General features: G+C 36.1%; 1 protein-coding gene and 1 pseudogene across 1 annotated transcript in view; one reads left to right on the forward strand and one right to left on the reverse strand.

The window, feature by feature from the left end:
• Window positions 1–24104, reverse strand: part of ALCAM (activated leukocyte cell adhesion molecule) — a 201742-nt gene that overhangs the window by 17264 nt on the left and 160374 nt on the right. Inside the window, exons 7-14 of the mRNA XM_054577336.1 lie at window positions 21118–21245; window positions 19526–19658; window positions 15623–15735; window positions 13401–13536; window positions 13160–13293; window positions 10476–10608; window positions 8616–8654; window positions 8212–8329 (exon numbers count right to left, since the gene is read on the reverse strand). Of these exons, the coding sequence (XP_054433311.1) occupies window positions 8212–8329; window positions 8616–8654; window positions 10476–10608; window positions 13160–13293; window positions 13401–13536; window positions 15623–15735; window positions 19526–19658; window positions 21118–21245 (934 nt within the window). The remainder of the gene's footprint in view (window positions 1–8211; window positions 8330–8615; window positions 8655–10475; window positions 10609–13159; window positions 13294–13400; window positions 13537–15622; window positions 15736–19525; window positions 19659–21117; window positions 21246–24104) is intronic.
• On the forward strand, window positions 1074–1368 carry LOC129073611 (ragulator complex protein LAMTOR5-like; annotated as a pseudogene).

The raw sequence follows: 24104 nt of genomic DNA on the forward strand, positions 1-24104 counted from the left end.
ATAGAAAAAGGAGGTATTCAAGAGAAAGAGTGAAGAGAATTTTCTCTAGGGAAGCTGTGAAACTCAGGCAAATCATGTGCCTTTCATCTTATCTGTACTGGTGAAAACTACCACTGCTCACAATTTGAAATGGCAGAACAGGGTGGTTAAGAGGAACATGAAACATATTTGCAGAATAAGAGTTGGGCAACTTCAAACTAATTATATTTCTTGTTTTAAAGTTTACAAAACAAAACAAAATAATAAGAAGTGGTAAATGAAAAGCAAAACTCTCCCTTCTTAATCTCATTTTCCAAAAACAGTTAAAGGCTAATAATCTGATAATGGCTTCATGTGCCAGGCACTGTTCTATGTGATGCACAGATATTAAATTATTGTAGCTTTAGAATATCTCCATTTTACATTAAGGCAAATAAACTCGCTTGTGCTCATACAGCTAGTAAGTAGCAAAGGCAGGATTGGAACTCCAGCAGTCTGGCTCTAGTATCCACGCACCAAGTTACACAGTCATACAAATATGCTAAGTGTTAACCACTGTGAAATGTATTAAGTAGAAATGAAAATAGTGTTGCTGGTGGGGGAGGGAGTATTCATTGAGTACATGCACTTTACTATGAATTTCTTCATTTTTGTTACAGAGAGTCCACTCTCCCTAGCAGAGAAATACGTTTAAAAATTATTCTGGTCCTGGCTGGTGTGGCTCAGTGGATTGAGTGCTGGCCTGCGAACCAAGGGGTCACCGGTTCAATTCCCAGTCAGGGCACACGCCTGGGTTGCGGACCTGGTCCCCAGTGAGGGGTGCACGAGAGGCAACACACATTGATGTTTCTCTCCCTATCTTTCTCCCTCCCTTCCCCTCTGTCTAAAAATAAATAAAATCTTTAAAAAAATAAAAAAAAATATTCTGATTACTTTTGGCTTGGCTTTGGGATTGCTGTGGTAAAAATAAATATAACTTTATAAATGTGTCCTTCTGTAAAAATTCAGAGATTTGAGAGAGCGACAGCAGGGCTGGAGGCCTCTGCTGGCTGCTGGAGAAGGACGGCGTGCGGCACGGGCCTGGGTCAGGTGAGATGGCTGGCGGGGTGGAGGTGACTTTGGAGCAGCACTTGCAGGACACAATGAAGAAGCCACCTATTGTTGGAGTCACAAGGACTTACTCACAAATTCACAAGGACTTAACCTGGGCTGCCATGGAACCCTGTTAGATGAGCATACCCAGATGGTAGCTCTTCTAGCCCAGCAAGCAACTAAGCTAGCCTCAGACCCTGCTGATAGTCCTGTCGTGTGTCTAGAGTCAGAAAATGGGAGCATTATGATCCAGAACACAATGGCATCGCAGTGCCAGTGCACAAAATGTCCTCTTGATGACTCACATCAGCTCTCCAGCGGCCTGTACAGGGACTCAGGCCTATCCACGTTAATTATCTTACACACTAGTAAAGTTTCAGTAGTTAGGCTATTCATTGAATGTGCTTTGGGTACTTGAGTATTCATTTTAGGATAAATTGCTTTTTGACACTCTATGGACTTATTTATCAAAATATTAGTAAGAAAGTATCTTGATTTGCAGTAAGCAGGTCCAGGTGCCTTTGAATATAGAATTTTCAATAAATCTGGCTGGAGGAAGAGGAAAAAAACTACATTGGTTTGAAATCCACCCACAACTGGAAGAAAACAAAAAATTATTTAAGTTATTCCCTTTAGCAAAATATTTTTAGTCAATTGATTTGAGGGACAAGGTTAGGCATTCATAAAGAATGAGTGCTTGGGTTTAAAAATACAAATGATTATGGTTATTTGTCTTAAAATTTCTGTACCAGTTGATTTTTTATGAGAGACCTTTAAATATGAGAGAAAATTTAAATAATAGAATCATAATAAATTAACGTTAGGAGTAACCCCAGAGGTAACTGTCTAGTCTAATCTGTGAGGCGGAGAGAAGAGGTCAGTGGGCCTGGGTTCTTGTCCTCATGTACCAAGTCTGAGCAGAAAGTCTTTGGACGAGTTCCTTCTGTTAAGCTTGCTTGCTCATCTATGAACAGGGAGAACAAAAGGATCTACTCCAGTGTGAAGACAAATGCAACACATAAGTGAAAGCCCCAGCAGGTGACAGGACCTCACCAAACTCAAGGTGAGTCCTGGAGCTGTTCCACAGGCCACATAGCTATGAAGTAGCAGCAGGAAGTTAAACCTGATCTCAACTCCTCACCTGTGTTATTTCCATAAATGAAGGGCCTATTAAGGGTTCAAGTTACTTTTATATAACTTTTTAGAAGATTCTTTAACTTTTTTGGTGAGATTTCTCTCAATATTTTAAAGTTGTTTTGAGATCTCCTTTGGAGGAGGTAGGGGACTAATCTCGTGGCATCTCCTAAGTGTACCTTTAACACTTCAAAGTTGTTAGGAGACTAGATTTTCAATGTTCTTACTACAATATGAAATGATAATTATTTGATCTGGTGGAGATATTAGCTAATGCTACCATGGTAATCATATTTCAATATATAAATGTATCTAATCAACACATTAAACCTTAAACTTACTCAATGTAAGTTGTATGTCAATTATATCCCAATTAAAACATTATTTAGTGGGGGGTGGAGGATGCAGCAAAAGTGGAGGGCATAGGAGGGGCAGCTATAACCAATGGATCAGAATCTTGGGATGTGGTATCATTTGAAAGGATACATGAAAAAATATTATAATATGATTATATATTTGAAAAACAAATGCAATACTAATTAAAATAATTCACACATGAAAAAGTTCATAAGATTTTAGGTTTTTCCAAGTGCAGGCATATGCATAACAAATTTGAAAACTCAGAGGCAGCATAAGAAATCATTAGTACTTTCAAGTCTGTCAAGCGTTTCTGTGATTTTTAATTTATGAGTATAGAGTTGCGGGGACACACCACAGAAGGACGACACTAGGACCACAGGTATTTATGACTTGGAACCCTGGCAGAGTAGAACTGCCACTTTCAGCAAACTGGCTACTGACACCTGGACAAGTGACTAAGTCCACATCCAAGAGAAGAGTTATTTTTCTCTCTTTCCTGGTCACAGCTCTCCCAGCAGAGTGAGTTTCCTCTGGGGCCAAAATTAATTAGTTAGAGGAGGAGAGAAGCACTCTACTTCCTGCACCTCAGGAGGGATGTCTGTCAGCCATTGCTGGGTCTAAAGAAGGAAAGGCAGAGTAAATAGCTGGTCTTATTGCAACTTTCAAGATAATGCCCTTAGAACTTCTGACTCTCCAAAGAAACTCTCCAGATAAAGAGGAAACCCTTCTGTCCTCAGTAGGAAATAGAAAATGGCCTTTTCATCCAGGCTAATACTAAATATGGGGACCATCCACTTGAGAGAAGGGGCAGTCAAAATAAAACATAAAAATACTGAGTACGCATAAAACAGGGTGCTATCTGCGTTTATTCAGAATCATGGCATGAAGTATATTGTTAAGATGACTGATGCTGGGACAGGACAGCATGCAGCCTGGCCATGGCAGGTACTCAGGAAACAGGACTTCCCTTCACCTTTAAAAAGATAATTTAAACAAACCCTTGAAATAAAAAAAAATTCATATATATAGACAGCTAAAAGAAATTTAAAAAAATTGAAAACCTTGTATTTTGATATAAGCCCTTTCCTCTGGAAATATTTGGGTCACATATAGTAGGGGACAGGGCAATGAGGGATAGTTCTTCCCTTTGAGTAGCCAGTGACCTTTTGACTGACTAGATGGGGACTTCAGCATTTCCAGATCATTTTATTTCCCCTCTAAGTTTACTCTGTCATTTATGGTTTGATGGGACAATGGGGAATTTTATTTTCTTCCTTCTGGCTCCTCGCCAGACAATGGATAGAGAGAACGAAGCCAAAGTTTGGGTGAGCCCAACTTCAGAACACACCCTTCCATCCCAAGCACTATTTTAAATGCCCACAGGACATCAAAGTCAGAGATAAATTTTTAATTCCAAAAGAGTCCTGAGGAGTCACCAAAATATATTTGAAGATGGATGGGACACGGAATACTCTTGGGCAGGTTAATTTCTCTAAACCTTTGATACTATGAAATAGGATTAATTATACAACCCCATTACATTGTTGAGGATTTCAGGAACAAAAACAAGAAAAAAAGGAACAGTAGGTGCATATGTAGCGATACATGAGGAAAGATTAAGAATGTTATATAAATGGACCTCCAGCACTATCTTTTCAATTTATTCAGTAGGGAGTCGATCTTTCCTCATCATAGTGAGCATTGACTGGAAATAGAATTCAGTTAAAATCAACCTTCTTGTGAGATCCTATTCTGTGTATCAAGAAATACTAATGAGAAGGGTTTTAGAGGCTTAATATAACATTGTTTCTTAACTTTTCAGTGTAACAGGCAAGTCCTCTTCAGTCCTTCACCAATTTAGAACTGTCTTTTTTGTTTTGTTTTTTTTTTCCCTTGAGATTGTAGTGGAATAATATAGCATTATATAAAAGTAGAACTAACAGAGGATATTTGAATTTTTAGATGTCCAGATTGCCTATATATATGTTACCCACTAATTTTCATGAAAATAGTCATGAGTCCCACAATTGAAAAAGATAAATCTCTTGGTAAGTTTCCAATATTCAGACAATGTGTATTTTGAGATTACTAATGTCTGGTAAATGCTTACTCCCAGTTTAGTGATAAGAAGTATGGTGGTCAGGGGTCTCTTAAATGCAACCAACATGAAAATTATGGTTTTAATAAACCACTGAACAAGTTTGTGGCTACATCATGTTGCCTTTTTCCTTTATCTTTGGCTCTTTTAATTTTTCATTAGTTCTTGTATTATAAGATATACAGGAAAGGATCTGGAACTCCAACAGTCAGATTTAACTTCCTGCAGAGCTAAAAACAATGCTCAAGGACAGGTGGAAAAGAAAGGGAATAAATTATTTAAAACATTTTAAATTATTTCTTTAATGTTCTCTTACCTGTTAAACAACCAGGCATGGAATGGGCTTAGTCAATTAATGCCTTTTTGCCTGGAACTATTAGTTGAGACGTTACATACATGGAAAATATCAGAGTCATCCATTCTTATTATTAAAAAAAATCTCCAGTTTTACAAAACTCCCAGTGAGAAGCTGTAAGTATCAAAGCAGCAGAGGAATCATGAGCCCTTACTCTGCTATAAATATATCATTTCAAAATGCTAAGCTCCATTACTAAGCAATTCTTGTTGTAGGTCTCCATATTTAAAATAGATATAAAAATACATAGGTCACAGTAATGCAGTGGGGAGTGCATTTTAACTGGGTGGCTACTAGGTATGTTAACAAAGGTACTCTTAAATTTTATTTGGGCGTGAAAGATTTGTTTTTCTCATCTTTCTTAGATGAGTTTTTAAATTGCCAATACAAAAAACTTCCCCTGAATGTTTCGCGAACTTCACCAGTTGACTAGTTGCATCACTGAGGCTTTTAAATCAAATGTTTGACTCCTAATTGTTGCTTAAAGTTGTTTGCAACAATGGGTGAGTAAGATTATTGATGGTTTTATTTTGTAGGATGGTAAATACAAGGCTATATTTCTTTAGGTATCTGGAGGAAGTTCTGAACAGTACCTTTATTAAACAATTCTCATATGCATGTAATATGGTGATGAATTAGCTACAGGTAGAAATGAAATCCTTAAATAAATTTGTAAAGTTGAAGGAATAATCTAGAAGAAAAGAAAGAGAATATAGTAAAGCCAAAAATGCTTCAGAAATTCTGAACTTAAAGGATGTTATATATGAAATTGGACAAAGAGATTAACAATAGCTGATATTTCCAAAATGCTGGCTTATCTCAGAGGACCTTAGCAATTAATAACTTGCTAAGAATAATCAGGAATGCGACATACTTAGGAAATCTGAAGAGTGCCACAAATTTTTAATAAAAACACTTTGATGCTTGGGATGAGAACTCCAGTTTATTACTTTGATTACCAATAATGTTAACCCTAGAAAAATTGGTGTACTTTTCAATTAAGTAAGAGTTACCTGAATGAATGTTTAAGGTGGATGGTAAAAAATACATTTAATTTAATGAGATATTTAAAAGGAAATTCAGGAAGTCTTAACCACTAACCTGTAGACACTATAAACCCAAGAGTCCAGCACTGATCCATGATTTTAATTTTGGGTTACCACATGGTAATAACCAATGAAGTAACAAACCCCCTGCCCCATATACGTGCATAAATTTCTTCTATTCCTTGAAGGGAAAATGGTGTCTTATGAGATTCTGGTAATTAGATCAGGGTGATTAAGGACATTGGGATACTCTAAGAACTTAACAATCATTTGATCATAATGCAGAGTACAGCAGTTTATATATCGGCTCAATTTCAGAATGGAGGGAAATTTTATTTTCATTCTTTTAGTAAATGAAATTACTTGGAATGCATCAGAGATCCTAAGTAAATAAGATAGAAATACCCTAGAGCCCAAGATGTAGATTTTTGAGTACTTTATTGTAAATTGTAAAGGAAGGATGATAAGATTTTGATTATTAGGAAACATACACATAGATAGAGAATTTTTATGACAGATACTGCCTCTGGGCAACTCTTTGAATTTCCTTTCTCTTTCATGGGTTAGGCAGTTTTCTAAATTTTCCATGGAACCACAGACCCACACGAAGTTGTAGGCAAAACATTCGTTGAGAAAAAGAACACATGTGTTATCATGTGATGGTGGGAACTGCCCAAGACCGAGGAGCAAAGTGCCCATAGCACAAGTAACTGCACCCCAAAGTGAGAGTGATCATGTACAGAAACTTCAACACACATCAGGAAAATGTTCCTGCCTTCTGTGGTGAAAAAAGAGAAAAACTAAGGCCTAGTGATTAAAGAGTCAGAGAAAGTAAGACCTAGTGATTAAAAACAAAGATTCTAAAACATTGCTGTTTTAGGTGAAATATGATTCTGTCCCTTAGCAACTATGCGAGTCATTTAACCCTTCTTTGCCTTTTTTTTAAAATGTAAAGTATGAATAATAATAGTGTCTACTTCAAAGATGGGTTATGAGAACAAAACAGAGTTCAACACATGCTCATATCATGTGACTTTAAAATTTCAGAGCTGCTGCCTCCCTGTGACAGCAGCTCCATTAGAATATTGCCCCAGTGAGGTTGTTAATATCTTTCTAGGGTAAGATCATGAATCCTGAGCCTATTTTTTCTTTGGATTTTCTCTAAAGCTAACTTGCCTGAGTTGTTCAAAGGGGCTATATTAGAAAATGAGAAAATATAAAATTAATTCCAAAGTTGCCAGTAGCTATATACATCTCCTTGAAAAAGACAATGCCGTCATTTATAAGAAAAGAGGATTTAAAACCCATGTTTGAAATGAGCAATATACCACAGAACCACCAATCAAACCTTTTAAAAATGTAAATGGTAGAAACTCCATCTCTGCCCAATCACATGAGAGTATAAGATCAGGGCTGGGGTGATGAGGAATAAGTACTAGGCCCGTGTGTGTGCTGAGAATCCTCATTAGCTAATTGGGTTCTCATTATAAAGAACCGTTAGATGGTTTGTAAGTTTGATACCATCTGTATTATTTTTTGATTAATAAGTTTAAACCACAACACCGTCTAAATCATTTTTAAAGTAGTCTTGGTACTTTGTCTAATCAATTTTTTTAAAATTCAAGACAAAATAATGACGGATTTATCTCTGAATTAGATCCTTCTATGAAGCAAAGTGACCTAAATAGAATGGAGGACCAGTGACAACAATATAATTCTAACTCACCGGCAGTTTCACTGCTGGCCAGACCTGTCACTGCAAAGACATCTGGCCAGACCTTCACGATGTACTAGCCACTTTTAATTAATCTCTACCAACCTCCAACAAATGGTTTAGAATGGTTGACTTTTACGCAATATATGCTTTAAAAAAAATCCACCCAGGCATTGAAAAAAAATTGAATACTTGAATTTAGACTATTGACAGAGAAAAATAACAAGACACATGAAATCATACCCCAAGCCATGTCCCCAGTGTTGCTAATGTCATCACTGAACTGAAAGCTACACAGGGTCAGCCTGATGTGGGTGGGAAGTTTTTCCTGTCGCAGAAATTACATGCCCAGCTGGAGTGAACAGAATGAAGATACTGCATTTTCCCCCAGTGGAAGTCAATGAACAATGAAGGTTTTCCCCCCACAACTTACTTTGACTTCTTCATGTACAGCCAGTAGACGACCCCAGCGACGAGGGCAGCAAGGAGGAGGCCGACAACGATTCCCACAATTAGCTTTGCCTGGTCATTCACCTTTTCTCTGTTTTCATCTACAACAAGAAGAGAAACCCATGCAATTATAGATAACAGAAAAGATTTTTGAAAAGAAGTCAATCTAGTTATTATTTTTTATTAAAAATGATGAAGTTTCACTATGTTAGTAACATGCAAACTTGTGAATTTAAAGGATAAAAGTTTAGCATTCTTACTATCTTGTTTCATTTGCTATTTTAATTCAAGTCAAAATTGCAGAGGCTAAGAAATTACTTGAACAATGACACTTCATAAATCTTGAGCTGATAGTCAAGGGAGAAGAGTCGGCAGCGTAGTACCTACCACTTATCTCGTCTGCCTCATCGTGTTCTGGAATACTTACTGAAATGAAAAATGTTAATATGAAATTAAAAACAAAACTTGTTGATAAATGAAAGTCACCTTTACTATTATAGTATGATGTAATAATACTCAAAGATAAAATATCTATTCTACAGTTAAGGGTAGAAAAAATTTACATTTAATAGAGCGTGAACTTCCCTACAAGGAAATTAATCTTCTCTTAAGGAAAGGAGAGTAGTAAAACTGCAAAGGCATTAATCTACCATAGAAAAGTTCACCACTGACGAGCTATAGTATTAACCTAAAACTCATAGTAATTTCCCCACAATCTACCACCTTTTGATAGTACCTTTTTAAAAAGAGAAACAAGTTGCCACATATGAAATATACAATGTAGTGTTTCTCAAATTTTCTCAATTATTCCTGCCTTGATAGAAGAGAATTAATTTTCCTCTTCAGTGTCAGGGACTTACCACTAGGGCCTGACTTAAAGTAGTGGCACTGGAGATTAAAACTGGGGATGTCTTGGAGGTTAAGAGGCAACATATGTGATTAGAAGCAAAAACCTCTAAATAACTCTGATAGAGCCATCAACCTGGCTCATTTTAAGAATCCCCAATGTGATGCATTACTATCTAACGCTAAAATATATAAATATTCTTCTGTGCATGGGCCTGAATCAGAACTTCCAGTGATATTTGTTAAACTGCAGATTCCCAGACCCTTCCTCATAAAAACTGGAATCTCCAGAGGTGCTCACTGAATTGGAAAACGGCTGTATTAACTGCTGATCAAGACCCTGCAAAGTCTAGGAAACCACAATTCAATAGGTTAAAATAAAAAGAGAGACCTGTGTTCAGGAAGAAAGAGAGTAAGTTCTCTTTCTAGGTGGGATAAATCAATACCTGCTGAATTAAATTCAGAGAAGTCAATGCTCTTATTTGAGAGTTAAATTTGTTTGCTTGTTTTTCTTGTTAGTTCAGCATAATTTTATAGTCCAGTCTCATCTGTTAAGAACCATTATCTTGAGACAATTATTTTCTCCTAGCTCCAGCTAATTGCTACTCAGTATATTCCTGCCTGCTAATGTCACAAACAGTATTCCAACTGGGCTTCGTTTTAGGCCAGTCCTGATTTAAGGTTGACACAGTAATAGGAACAATGACAGAACTAAAGATGATGAATAATTTCAAATAAATGATAACTGTTTTCAGAAGAACCTGCTTTTGGTTTGTATGTGTTGGCTGAATTCACCATTGATAGATTTTTTTCACGTTTTTTGAGATAATATCATTTATCTGATTTTTAGCTATGATTCAAATATGATATTCAAAAACATCAATTTTTAAAACTAGATTTCATGAATTCTAACATTTGTTTTACTACCAATTTGCTGAATGGCTTTAAACATGTGGCATTCCTGTACAAAATAACAGTAGGATAAGTACCACAAAGAAGTGAAATGCAAAATAATAAAGATAATTTAAATTTTGCCAAAATTAAAACTGTTATAGAAATGTTTAAAGAAAATCTTTGAATTATCTGTATTCTGAACACAAAGCAGATTAAATAGTAGCAATTCAGTTCATATCCTCTGTTGATCTTGGGAAATATTCTTATATAAGTTTAAGGTCTTTGACCCATAAAACATGAAATGATTTAGTTGTCAGAACAAGGATTGTACAAGAATGGACACAAGAAATAATAATAAAAAAAAAGTACCTTATGATGATGATACCAACTGCAAAATAAATAAAACTCACCATGATGCAGTATAGGAAGACGGAATTGAAGATTTTAAACTAATGAAGAATAACTTCAAATTTTCTTACTTTTTAAGGCCAGAAATGAAATACTCACTAGCAGAGACATTCATGGAGTTTACTGTTCTCTCCAGCTGGTTTTCTGCTGTGCAAGTTAATGTAACATTCTCTTCAGGGGAAATGATAATTTTACTATAATACCTGCCATTGATATAAGGGGATTCCTCTGTCTGGAAAAGAAAGAATATGGATTTAGAAATGGAAATAGATTAAAAACATGGGAAAGAATAATACTGAGTGAGCCAGGATAGGTGTGGTGCTCTGCAGTGCTATCTGGTGATCAAGGGTATATGGAAGGTCACAGACATAGATCACTTAAAGCTTACACCCACAGCAGAGAGGAAAAATGTAGTAAACTCATAACTGGTTTCCTGTTTATGCTTCTGTTATAAATTCTAATAATTAAATTTACTTATAAACTAATTAAATTTATAAACTAATAAAAAATATTTATTATTAATTTTTAAAAATAAATGCTCAGGTTATTTAATATTTTGTCATGAGAGTACTTGTCTCAAAATAATTATTTAACAATTAATCACCAATTTTCCCTTGATAAACTAATGAATTTAGTTCTTATTTGTAAACTATGACAATGTTCTTCACAACAGGGGTTAATTCCTTTATCTTAGACCATTATATCTAAGTACATATTTATATAGGATTTTACTCATGGGAAATCTAATTTTTTCTCAATTTTCCTGAGCTAAATATAGAGGATGGATTCTTTTTTAGGTATTGGTAAATTCATTTGCTTGTTGTGAAGTGTTAATGAGGACAATCACTGCATTTAATTCCTCCAAACATGAAACAATTTACTTTAATCTCTTCCCCAGGACCTGACTCCTAAATCCATCATGACCAAAGCAAATGTGTACTTGCGCTCTTTTCCCGATCACCTTTTTATACACACCATGTATTGGTCTCTATTTACTTTCTCTTTGACTACAATGTAAGGACCTTGAGAACAAGAGCTAGTTTCATGTTTAGGAATATTGTCTAGTCCCTTTGTCAGGGGTGAGGCACAGTTTTCAGAAGTTGTAAAATAATAGATTCATCATGTGATTGTGGAGGGAACAAATAAAAGATTATGTGTATCAGCACAAACCTAAAACAAGAAAAATAACACATCACCCAGTGGGCCAAAATCAATTCTTCTCCTTGACAATGAAGAATGGCATTATTATTTTTATCCTCATAGTAAGTTCACCTGTTATTTTACCATTTTCCACTAGTATTTTTCATATAACTTTCTCACTGAGTCTTTCTTCTGGTTATTTTTATCTCTACAAAATATATTTACCCATTTCCAGGAAGACCTTTCAAATCTTTGTATCTTTTCATTCATTAAGTATTTATTCTGTGCTTATTTTTCTATTTCTATACTTATATTACCTATACCAATGGGGTTTTTTGGCTTTAATTATTACTTCGTTGAACAAAAGTGGGAAAAACAGCAGAAAAGAAACAGTCATTTTTGATGCTAAAAAATTAACCTGTACATTGTCAGCAATTGAGGTGGTTCAGGTCTTTTTTCTGAGTCAAGAAAATGACATTTCCTTTCAGAGCCTCTTGGTCCTGCTTACATATGGTCTCTTGTGTCTCCCCTTCACACCTAACCAAATCAGTAGTCATTTGCTTTAGGGACCTTCCATATTTGGAGTTATGCAAATATATATGCATCACCCGTAGATAAAAGAGCCAAAATTCACCTCTCTCTGCAAAACCAGCTTACATAATCTGGATCAGGGGCCCAAATTCCCTGGACAGAGAAGGAGTAGAAATTTTAACTTAAAACTAAATTGCAACTCTGCTTTTCGCATGTCTCCTCAGATTTGAGATGGGTCCAAAGCTAGAGAAAAGGTGGCACAGAAGATTCAGGTAAGCAAATGGCATCTCTGGGTGCTGCTGTAAAGTCTTTAACAGGCCGTACTGAGAAGAGGGACATGAAGACTGTTGTAGAGAAAATGGAATTATCTAGGATCTCAATAACCCAAGCAGACTGGCAATTTGATGGGATACAGCTCTGAACCCCGAGGGACAAGCCAGATTTCTTTCTTTCTTTCTCTCACTCCCCCCGCCCTTGTCAAAGTAAAGAGGAAATTACTGATTGTGTTCATAAGTTCTTACCCCTTTACTATTATTAAAGTGTCCTGAGAAAGGTATGAATATTAAGGTTTGGCTTATGTTTACTTTTTTTCAGAAGGAAACATCCTAGACACGACATATTTAATCTTCTTCTGGCCCTAGTCCTGGCATGCACACCCCGGCCCATATGTTCAGAAACAGTGATGTATTCACCACACTCCGGGGCCCAGTTTTAAGAAGAAATATCTCTTAATGTGCATAAGTAAGCAAAGTAATGGAGGCCACTTATACTCAGATGTGTAAGTTTATGATGCAGAAAAGTGCATACCTTAATGTTTTAATGACACAAGTTTCAGGAATTAATGACCATGGAACAGCACCTGATTTACGTGCTTTTAAAAACAGATACTGACCAGAACATCATGATTCTGTCATTCTCCATGGCTCTGAGATTTAAAATTTCTCTTTGCGCCATGTTCTGCTGCCTTTATGGAAATTAAGAATCTAGCAAAAGCTTCCTCTGAGAACATGTTGCAAATTTCACACTGATAACAAGCTAGCCCATAGTTTAGGTATCTAAAAGAACGCCACATTTGACCAAGTGCAGCATATGACAAGAAGACAAATACTTGCTTGGTTTATGACACTTCCGCTACCAGTAATTGTCCATTGTATAGCTGGCTTCGGAAATCCTTCCACATGGCAGATTACTGTTTTAGACAGTCCATTGGGATCAGTTTTCTTTGTCATTTTGATTTGAGGTTTTCCTAAAGTATTATTAAAATTAAAACAAGGTGTTGAACGAAGGTCATAAAAGTAACCAGATAGCAAATTCTCAAAGAAAAATTGAATGGGTGTTCAAGTATTTTATTACCTTCTACAATGAGAGTCAGAGACTCTCTTTTCTTTAGTCCTTCCACCTCTTGCAGAGCAGTTTCGCAGACATAGTTTCCAGCATCCTGATAGTGGAGACTAGAAAATGATGGGCTAGATTTAAGCCTGGTGTTATCCTGATTAAATAAAAAGTTAATTACTTCACATGGCACAATAGAAACTCTCAATGTATTTATTAGATAATAATTAAGCCTAAAATTATTCTTCTGGGTCTAATGAAAATGCAAGCTCCTTTTTTGTAACTTCAGAAGCCTTAGAAAACAGATTTCTTTTTTTCTTTGTAGTTCTAGAATTGGACATTATTTCAGACTCTTCTTTTTATAGAATTTATAACTTGGAGCAAATTCATAAATTTTGGAGACTCAATTTCCTTATTTGTAAAATTAGGCAACAACCATATTGAATTGCTATGAGGACTTTATATAAACAATACAACGTGTTTACACTAAGGAAAGTCCTTAATTCAAGGTAACTATCCTTGAAGTAAATATAGATGAACTAGGAATGACAGGCATTGAAGACTTGTGCTACATAATCAGTGATGGGTATAGAAGCCTGAAGTTATTTTATAGGATAGAATTATCAAACAGGGACTCCATGACAGAGTCATGACAGTTATGACAAATGTTTTTTAAGAAACCCTTAATAACAGGTTACTATCCTAATTTCAATGAACAAAGAAATATAATATTTAATTTTAAAAAGTTGTTTGATACATAGAGAATGATGCTACTTCGCCTGGAATTGAAATGCTCATAAGCGGACAACTAAACACAATCCTAAGATTATGTGGTCTTTGTCCACTATGAACTTTTTCCCTCTCCCATCAGCGAATCAATGGCCAGACAATACTGATCAGCACCACTGATATTAGGTATTCAATTGACAACAGCGACTGTAGTTGATATAGAAACTAGTTTAGCCAAGTAACCTAGCTTCTTCAATTCTATAGTAAAACGCATTGTGAGTACTCATAATGTTACTGAGTGGTCAGTTGCTTAGAATTCATCTATCCCTTTGACCATCAACTACTATAAATATGTTATATATGCAGCGTATGGAGTAACACTTTAATTATCTCAGTGAAAGAGAATTTGTGATAAGGTTGTGGTTAAATAAAGTGCAATAAGAAAGTAAGAGTTAGAGAACAAGTAACAGAGGACCTGGCATTAAAAGAGATCAATGAGCAAATAGAAAGTATTTGCTATTTTTATCAAGAAGAAAATCTAGCAATGCATTTCTCCTTGATTGTTTATAAAGAGAACACTTGCCAACCCCTATTTCAAATGTTTTGTATGTGTTTTGTCAACACATTCCTGGTTAAATGATCCTGTTATATGTTATGTTCTGGAGATAAATGCACTGAGTGTTTAGCTCTACTAGCCAAGGATTTGAGTGGAGGGATCACAGTTATAACCATTTTCTTTGGTGATAACTTTGTCTCAAATCACAAATTACCAAAGCTATTTTCTCACTCTAAAAATATAGCAGTATTTGGGTCCAGGTAACGGCCTACATTTCAGACAATTTAAAGAAAATGGAAGCACTCACTCAGGAGGTACTGACTAAGCTGTTAGTATGTTCCAGGTGTTTTAATGAGGCTCAAAGGTAAAAAGAGATATGTCCCTCCAAAGAGCTACTAATTCAGTAGAACCCACATTCAGACACTTAGGATTAGTTTCAGCACAGTATTTATACTCAGTAAGGACTAAGTTCAAAGTTCGAGTTTCCACTCTCTCATTTAGGAGCTTTCTGATTTCTGTCACCTCAACCTCTTTATGAATAATGTGAGGAAATAATTAATGTCTTGCATATTTCACAGGATTGTTGTAGCTGTCACGTGAGAATAATGTTAAAACATATCATAACTTGTTAAGCCCTGAAAAATGCAGATGTATCTATGAGTGTGTCTGAGCATGTGTATATGTGTATAACTACTTAGCATATACACCTAGTTAAATGAATGCCCCCAAACTAAGATTCAGAGCATCAATTATAGATGCCATACTATTGGTGAGTACCTCTAAAATTTTATTGTGACATGATTTGTATTATTAGCTATAGAGAAAGAGAGTATGAACGTGGGAGTATAAAGACATTACCCATGAATATACATATTTGGATAGCGCATAGAATGCAAAAGAAGCCTAAGAAGGGCTCAGTTCAAACAGCAGACTATTATTAGCAAGGAATATTACTTACTTTCATCCACACCACTGTTGCGTTCCTACTAGCAGATATCGTGCATGACACGGGCAGGGCGTCTCCAATCTGCTTGGTCACTTCCCCACTTGGGTTTAAGGACAAATCCAAATCTGTGAAGCAGAAAGTCTGCTTAAAATGCCAACCCCAGGAAAGTAAGTTGGTTAAAATATTTTGGAGAAGAAACAACGAAAAAAAAATCTCTCTAACTGCACTTGAAATTTCAGAACTGATTTATGTGACTAAAATAACCGACCTGTAGCATAATCAGTCATTTTTCAAGCGAGCTTTGAGACCAGCCTAGACAAGTAAATGGTCAATCTAATTGATTATGCATTTATTTGCAGTTAATATGATTGATGTTTTCACTGCACAGAAGTACTCCCCTGGGGTCTATCACCTTAAGAAAAAAAATTCTTCAATCACTTCTGGAAGAAAATAAAGAACAATGATGACTAGGTAAATATTATAAAAAGAATGGGCAAAGCACACCATGGGAAAATCAAGTATATTTAGCCAGCAGGTGATAAATTGAAAAGCCATCAGGTATAGTCTATGTACCTTTAGAATTGACTATGGTAGTTAAATATTTTTTTAAAAATTCAATTCCATTTCTCATGAAGTTAAAATTTTAAATGTTATCTGTTGTAAGGTACACTGTTAGCAATATATCTTTTAAAAATAGAATATATACACACCTATGGAGGTATAATCTTTTAGATGGAAAGCAGTTTCTATAAAAATCTTTCTGTCATAGTATAGTCCATATGAGGAAAATCCAATTCAATACAACAAATATTTACTGTATAGCTACTATGTTCCAAATAGTGATGGGAGATACAGAGATGAATAATGAGCTTACAATTTGTGAGTACAATTTTTGAGGTAGAGGTAATAGGTACTCAATTATGCGACTATAATATACAGCAGCATGAAATCAGCACCAGCTGGCAAATGTATTTTGAATTAGGAGCTCGATAAATATTTGTTGAAAAACTAAGGGAAGGGCTACAGACGGAGGTAGAAGCAAAGGTTTATGGGAGTATAGAGACCAGAGTCAAACTGGGTTTCAAAGCAGTAATAAAGGTTTTGTACGGGAGGAAGTATGTTTGTGGTCTCAGTGTTTGAGAAGGGCTTTGATAAGTGGAGATAGAGGAAAAACTTCTGCCACATAAGCAAAGGCAAAGAGGTGAGAGAGCCAGGCAGATTTCACAATGGAAATTGGCATGAATGGTTACAACACAAGGGAGGTAAATTAATTGAGACCAGGCGGTAAAGAATAGTGCTTGCCATTCTCAGGGTTGGAACTTTATTCTATAGCAGTGGGAATTTGCTATTGCATCCTGTGCTTCTCCTTGGTTTCACATGTTTCAGTTGCAGTTTGTTGATTGTTTGGAAATCATTTTTAAATACTTGCTTCTCCTGCTAGGTTGTAAGCACTATGACGGGAGGGACAATGACTTGTGTTTTCACTGTTTCCACAGTGTCTGCCACAAGGTAGGCTCTTAGACACTGTGGTTGAATGAATCAGAAGAAGTATGCTTTATTTAGCTTCTCATCAGTATTAAAATATGCATTATCACATAGAAAAGTGGAGTTTCCTCAGAATATTTTGATGTTATATTAAAATGAAATTCTATTTAAGGTGAGTTAGAAGTTTCTCTTCGCTGGAGAGTTAACTTGACAATGATAAGAAATTTTTAAAGAGTGACAATGGGCGTTAGAAGTTCTGATGAAGAACCCCTATACACATGAATTGGCAGAGGAATCGTAGATATTTCATCAGCAACTATGGGTCTGCAGGCTGCAAGCTTGGTGGGAGGTCTGTTCTGCACACATGTGCCAGTATGGGTTGGCGCTTCTCCAGAGACACACCCTTTAGTCATCAATGGAAAGAAAATAAATCTCCTTTTTGGAAAACAAGCAAGCAATCAAAGATAAATGGGCAAAAATAGGATTTTTATGTTTCCATTTCATGTAACTTAGAGTAAAATTTTGACTTACTTGCAATACTTTTTTAGCTCTTACGGAGCTATGTAGGGCTTAAAACCTAATGTTAACAGTTTACCTGCCAAAACGAAAAAGCTTTTAAATTCAGTTAAGTGCACTGAACTCCAATTAAACTGTTACATGTTTTGTTTAATTTTTTTTTTAACCACAGCCTATCATGGAGGTATTATGTGGTTGCAGCCAAGTCTTTGGCTTTATCAGTCCATTAATTATCCCTCCCTACTTCATCACTTGTAGATGAGTCCTGAGTAGCTAACATCTCTTAAACATAAACATACCATCTCTTGGCACTGAATGATTGGTTACTGACCCCAAGATCTCATGAACAATGATATCAGAGAGTTATTCCATAAGCAAGTCTACATGCTGGTCACAGTCCCTCCCTTTACTGCCCCCCCCGCCCGCCCTGCCCCATGGAACAGGCTGGATAAATGGTTCCATGACTTACTAATCCTCACAGAGAAGTGACCCTATTGTTATCCTTAGAAGTCACTGTTTTTTGTTTAAACAGTCCCTGGTGGCAGATATACTCGGATCTATGCAACATGAATATGGAACAAACAGAGAAATGGATTGGCTGTGAATATTTCTTACCAGTACACTGTTTTTACTAGGCCTCCTTAGGGTGTACTTCCAACAGCAGAAGCTCAAAGAGAACCATCTGGTCATACTATTCCCTAATATTCTTCCTTGTATCTCCCTCAAAATTTTAGCTCCTATCCTACATGTTTTCCAAGAATTACAGGTAGGGTGAAAGATTTAGAAATGTTTTCTCAGAACAATTTCTAAAGTCTTTTGATTTTAAACAAAGAAACCCCTTATATTCAATGGGACGGTAAGTGGATCATGACTAGAGAAAACCTTATTTATATGATGGTGCTGCTGAGTACAAAAGATGTTTAGAACAAACCTCCAAGCAAGACTGGCATTTGTCCCAAGCACTCTGTGACACCCAGTGTCACCAGAGAGCAGTTCAAATTAGTTCCCAACTTCCACGTTGCATCAAGTAGAGCAATAACATAGATTGTCAGGAATTACAAAATAAAGAACACAAGCGCCTGTTTTCTATGTATATCTTTTTCTATCACACTGGAGTAAATATAACTTTTGAAGCACCTGGATATCAAAAGCACGTGACAAGTTAACAAAAAAAGGTATCAGAGGGCGACTTTGAAGAGGTTTTATTTCTAAAAATATTCTCTTTCTCTGAGGAAGCCAATGAATGGCTTTTAGTAGTCTCTACCTTCTCTTCTAAAGGCTGAGTCTACATTAACTTTGTATCGCCCGAGTTTGTATGTTAATATTATTCTGTAATTTTTAAAAAGATACTTAATCTATATTTTATGTGCCAAATGCACATACCTAAATACTTTCTTAAAAGATAAAATGAGTTATTTCCTTAATATCCATGTACACATTTTTTAGAAAGATTTTATTCATTTATTTATTTTTAGAGAGAGGGAAGGGTGGGAGACAGGGAGAGAAACATCAATGTGTGGTTGCCGCTTGAGCGCCCCCTACTGGGAACCTGGCCCGCAACCCAGGCACGTGCCTTGACAGGGAATCTATTCAGTGACCCTTCGGTTTGTAGGCTGGCACTCCATCCACTGAGCCACACCAGCCAGGGCCATGTACAAATTTTCTTTATACAGTTAATTGAAAGCATTAAAAAAAATGGACATTTGCCACTGTCAAATTTGCAGTTATTAGATCCATGCAAGATTTCAATATTTCAGTACAAATCTGGACCAAAGTTTAACTTGTTTTGCTGCACTTCACCAAGCCAAATGAAACCATATTATTTAAGAAACTGCAATTTATTGGAAAAGATAGCCAACTTAGACTATCAGAGGTCTTTGAAGTGAAGTTAGTATGAAGAATAAAATGACTTACAGTGAACTGTGATGGCTGTTGAAGCAATCATACTTCTTTTGTCTATCAGCGAGCATTTGTAATCTCCTGTGGCATTGCGCCTCACATCTGTCAATGTGTAAGTATTTGAGCTTCTTATTTCTTCGGGCTGTCCCTTTTGATAGGGGCAAAATGACAAGATTATTACACTTGGGAGCTACAATAAAAAGACTTGTATTTCTTGATGAAAATAACATTTTCTCAAATAAGAAAAAAGGAAAATATATATCTTTGGACAAATGAGAGTACAGTTTGTATTAGCTGATTCCTGGAAAAAATAACTGATATTGAGAGGCTAATTTTCATTGTATTGATGATATCTATTTTATTGATAGCATAAAATGTTTTATTTTTTAAAAATCTCTAATATTTTATTTTTATATTTATGCTTTGCCTAATTTGACAGAAAGATTCAGACAACTTTAAAAGAAAAGATGCCATATATCCAAATAAAAATGAGAAAAAAGAGAAAAAGAAAGGTAGGAAGGAAGGAAAGTAGTGAGAAAAGAAAGGAAGAAAGAGAGGAGAAAAAATAAACAAAAGGAGAAAAAACAATAACAATCTAAAATATAAAAATATAGGTGAACCAGAAATACATGTTAACAACAACCAAAAAAAAAAAAAAAGTACCAGACATTGTTGCTAATACTAAGACAAATATTTGGCTCCATGATCCCTGATAGCCAAGATATAAACAAAACTAGTTTCGATATTTCATTTACACATGAGACAAAAACAGTATGCCAATTTATTAGAAGAAACAAAGTTGTCTGTCAACATTGAAGTCTGAAAGAAATTACTTATACTAGTCTCCTGAGCAATATAATGGATGATAGTCTTCAACACGACAAAGTAATGTAGTATGACATTTGTAAATATATCCCCACAGTAAAAGCAAATAGAGTTGCACATGACTTCTCTCAATGAAAAGTTATAACAAAGAGAAACTCAGAAAGAGCTGTGGGGGAGCAAACAAGTCTCCTCAGAAGAGCTGTCTCCTAGTCAAGCTCCTTACCACTATGACATCTAGAACACATCCTAGGAGAGTGTTCCAAGTTATCCTCCATACATATCATTTCCTTCAGCTAAAGACTATATACAATAACAAGATATAACCCCCAGAGTTAGTCTGATAAACTAAATATAATCTGCAACAGAACTCTTCCTACTTCAGAGGTTCACAGACGTGTTCAGGAATGTGCTATGGGTAGATTTTGAATCTGCACCAGAGCATTTGCTGCCATGACTCTCCATTTACAGTTATCTGTTTCTAAAGAACAGATTCTTATAATTTATTTGGATAATGAAATGTTGAGGTTTTGTAATTATGGTTTCCTGTGGTCAGGCTTTTTTCCTTGACATACCTTAACATTGAGAAAAAAACACAAGACCATTGGCAGATGCTGGAAAAGCTTTCAAAGGACATTCTACAGGTGTCCCTTGTCCCCAAGAAAAACATGCTTTCTCTTAACTTAAGCTGCCTAAGTACATTCAATCCTTAATGTCAGCCAGTTGCCAAACAACAGGACAAAATGATAGTAATCTAGCTCAAGTAATAATCCCTAAGCACTTACTGGTAAGTAAAACAAAAACTCCTTAGGAGGAGGGTTTCCATTTCCCAAGCATTTCAAAGTAATGTTGTCTCCTTCTTTGATGGCACTCCTTGGTGGCAGCACTTGTATTGTTACCTGCTCTGTAGGATCTGCAAGAGTCACAGATACAAGTTAACCATTTTTGTCAAGTACCAAATTACTCTGCACATGCAATGTAAATAACCTAATTACACACAATTTTCTCAAGAAGCTAGTAATGGTAATTACTTAAATGTATCTTTTTATAGAAGGACTGAAGTTAATAGCTACTTACTACACCAAGCACTAATCTTGGTTAGAGCAAACAAAGAAACCCTGTTACATAAAAATCAATTTCTTCCTAGCAAAATGTCCTTAACCCAGGTAGGAATGACCATAATTATTTTATGGGTAAAAAATCAATAGGAACAATTTCACTATATGATTTCATTATAAGGGCATTTTACTATATTATATGAATCTTATAGTTTGGAAAGGCTGGATCAGCTAGCAAAGTAGCTAAAGCTATTAGGCACTGCTGCACTCACATTACATAACAATACTTTATATTAAATAAAAAGCTACATGAGCTAAATAACACCAGCAAGATTTTGGGCAAGCAAGAGAGTAGATCTGCTTTTAAAAAGATGAATCCTGTGAACTGAGGGAGACGCTTAACACAATCAACAGGACTGTAAGTATACTGCAATTCTGTTCTGTGCAGTGGAGCCAAGATGCAACTGTCATTCCATTTCAGTCAATTTTATGGAGAAAAGAAGGCCAAAGGGTATTTTTTTACAGAGGCTACTGCTCAACAGTAGAATGCTAAATAAATTCAAGGCTGAATACAGTGGACCCTATCTAGCAAATATGAAATAAAAGGAGGTGGTGTTGGTGGTTATAAATCTCCGATTTTCTAACTTATCCACTTGTTTTATAGCCAGATAACACAATAAATAATGGATTCCAAAATCATATAAAGCAAAGGTTTATTCGAGAGAACCTTTTTACAAGGCTTAACACCACTGAGGAATTTGTCTATATTTCCAAACTGGTAGCATCAAAAATTATCAATGAAGACTTATTTTGTTTTTAGCTAATAATGAGACAAATAAGTGACAGATTTGGAGGCTTTTTTTCCTCTCTTGTGGTTACTAAAGTGCAGAAAAAATTTAGTAGGGTTGTTATCGATGCTTCTTGGCCTTTTCTTCATGCTTGGGCATTTCTAAATGTTTGCCCAGAGTGTTCTGAGGCTGAACAATGGTCGGTATAATACACTTGTTACTTTTTCTCAATTTGCCTGAGGTAGGTTCCTGACAGGCAGTTCCTGGTAAAGTTGGAAAGTAAATTAAGTTTGATTTTGGTCCCCTACTGACCTTCCATTTCTAGGCCCCCCTCACTCTTTTAGACGACCCCTCCGACTGGTTTTGGCCTGTGGTTCATCACTGCGGCACATCCCCAGTCAAGGCTGACACCACAACAGCCAGGGATCACCGTCCGTCTGACTTCCTGCTCCATTTCAAAACCCCACTTCTCTGTGTCCCCTTTCTGATAAGCTCTACTCTGTATTAGAGGGTTACAGAACTACACTGAGATCAGAAGTTTAATGTAACACTTACTTTTCACAGTAATTTTCTTGATGTCCACTAACATGTCTCAAACAAAACTAATGATCTCTGGCACTCTCTTTGCCCCTGACTTTGAATTTTTCTCTGTCATTCTGCCAGTTATTCTAGCTTTCTCTTTTGTATTCCCTTATCCACTCAATCACTCAGTCTTAATGATTAATACTTAATATATTTGGCATGTGAATCTCCCCTTCTCCTTTCACTAACATTTCCCTAGTCCAGGCTCGAATTAACCTTCATGGAAACACGGCCACCAAACTTCATCAGTCTCTCACCTTGAACCTGTCTTTTCTCTACTCCTTCATGTACAGGGATGGGCAAAGTAGCCTTCAGTTGTGAGTACATGAAACAGTTTATTCTTGTGTTATTATTTATTAATTATTGTATTTCCCAAACAATTATAAACCCCTGTATACTTCCTCTAAATCAGCTTTTAAGTAGTGCTTTAACTACTACAATGATATTCAAAGCCCTCATGCATTCCTGATATGTAGGAGTGAAATATATATTTCTTAACCTAGTATCTATTTTTCATCTCACAACCCTATATATACCCCTACATAATAAACAGGAATCTACTCAATTTTCGTTTCTCCCATCTCTTCACTTATCCTTCTGTCCAGTCATTTATTCATCTGTTAGCTAATATTTACTTTCTGCAGGTACAAAGTGCTAGAGCTATACAGGTGAAAGCGGTGTAGTCCTTGCCTTCAAAGAACTTTCAAATTTTGATCACACCATACTTAACATTTAAGACTATAATATTATAAAAACTGCATATGATATAAGCATAGTGACCACGGGTAGCTTATAGATGCATGAGGCTGGGAAGCCTCAAGTAGGAATTGACTCTGGATCTGGCTTTGGAGACTAAGTAGGTGTTCGCTAGATGGTAAAGGTGAAGTACTAACAGCATACGGCTGGGCATGTAAGTGGTAATTTACAGGAAGAATCAGGGAAACAGAACAGACTGGGGTAAGTGCAGTGAAGTAATAAAGGTTGAGGCATAGTGCAGGGCCATGTCCACAGGGGACTCAAGGCATATTGAAATCAGTTGGGAGTGTGAAGATCAATCCCAGAGATCTGAGGAGTCTTCACAGAATTTTAATCATAGCCATGAGGTAGTCGCATGGTGTTCTAGAAAGATATTTCTGGCAGCAGCTTGGAGCACAGTTTGGAATGAATGAACAAGAGGGATACTAGTTAGAAAACTGTCACAAAAATACAGGCAATGAAACACGGTGGCATACTCTTAGGCAGTGTCAGAAGGCAGAAATGAAATAAACACAAAGAGTAAAGAACTAGATACTCCAAGAATTCTTTACTGACTGAATAGGTAAGGAAGGAGTAAACTAGTTCATC

The sequence above is a fragment of the Pteronotus mesoamericanus genome, unplaced genomic scaffold, assembly GCF_021234165.1.
Source record: "Pteronotus mesoamericanus isolate MK-2021 breed Mesoamerican mustached bat unplaced genomic scaffold, CSHL_Meso_final contig_42, whole genome shotgun sequence".
NCBI classification, from domain to species: Eukaryota; Metazoa; Chordata; class Mammalia; order Chiroptera; family Mormoopidae; genus Pteronotus; species Pteronotus mesoamericanus.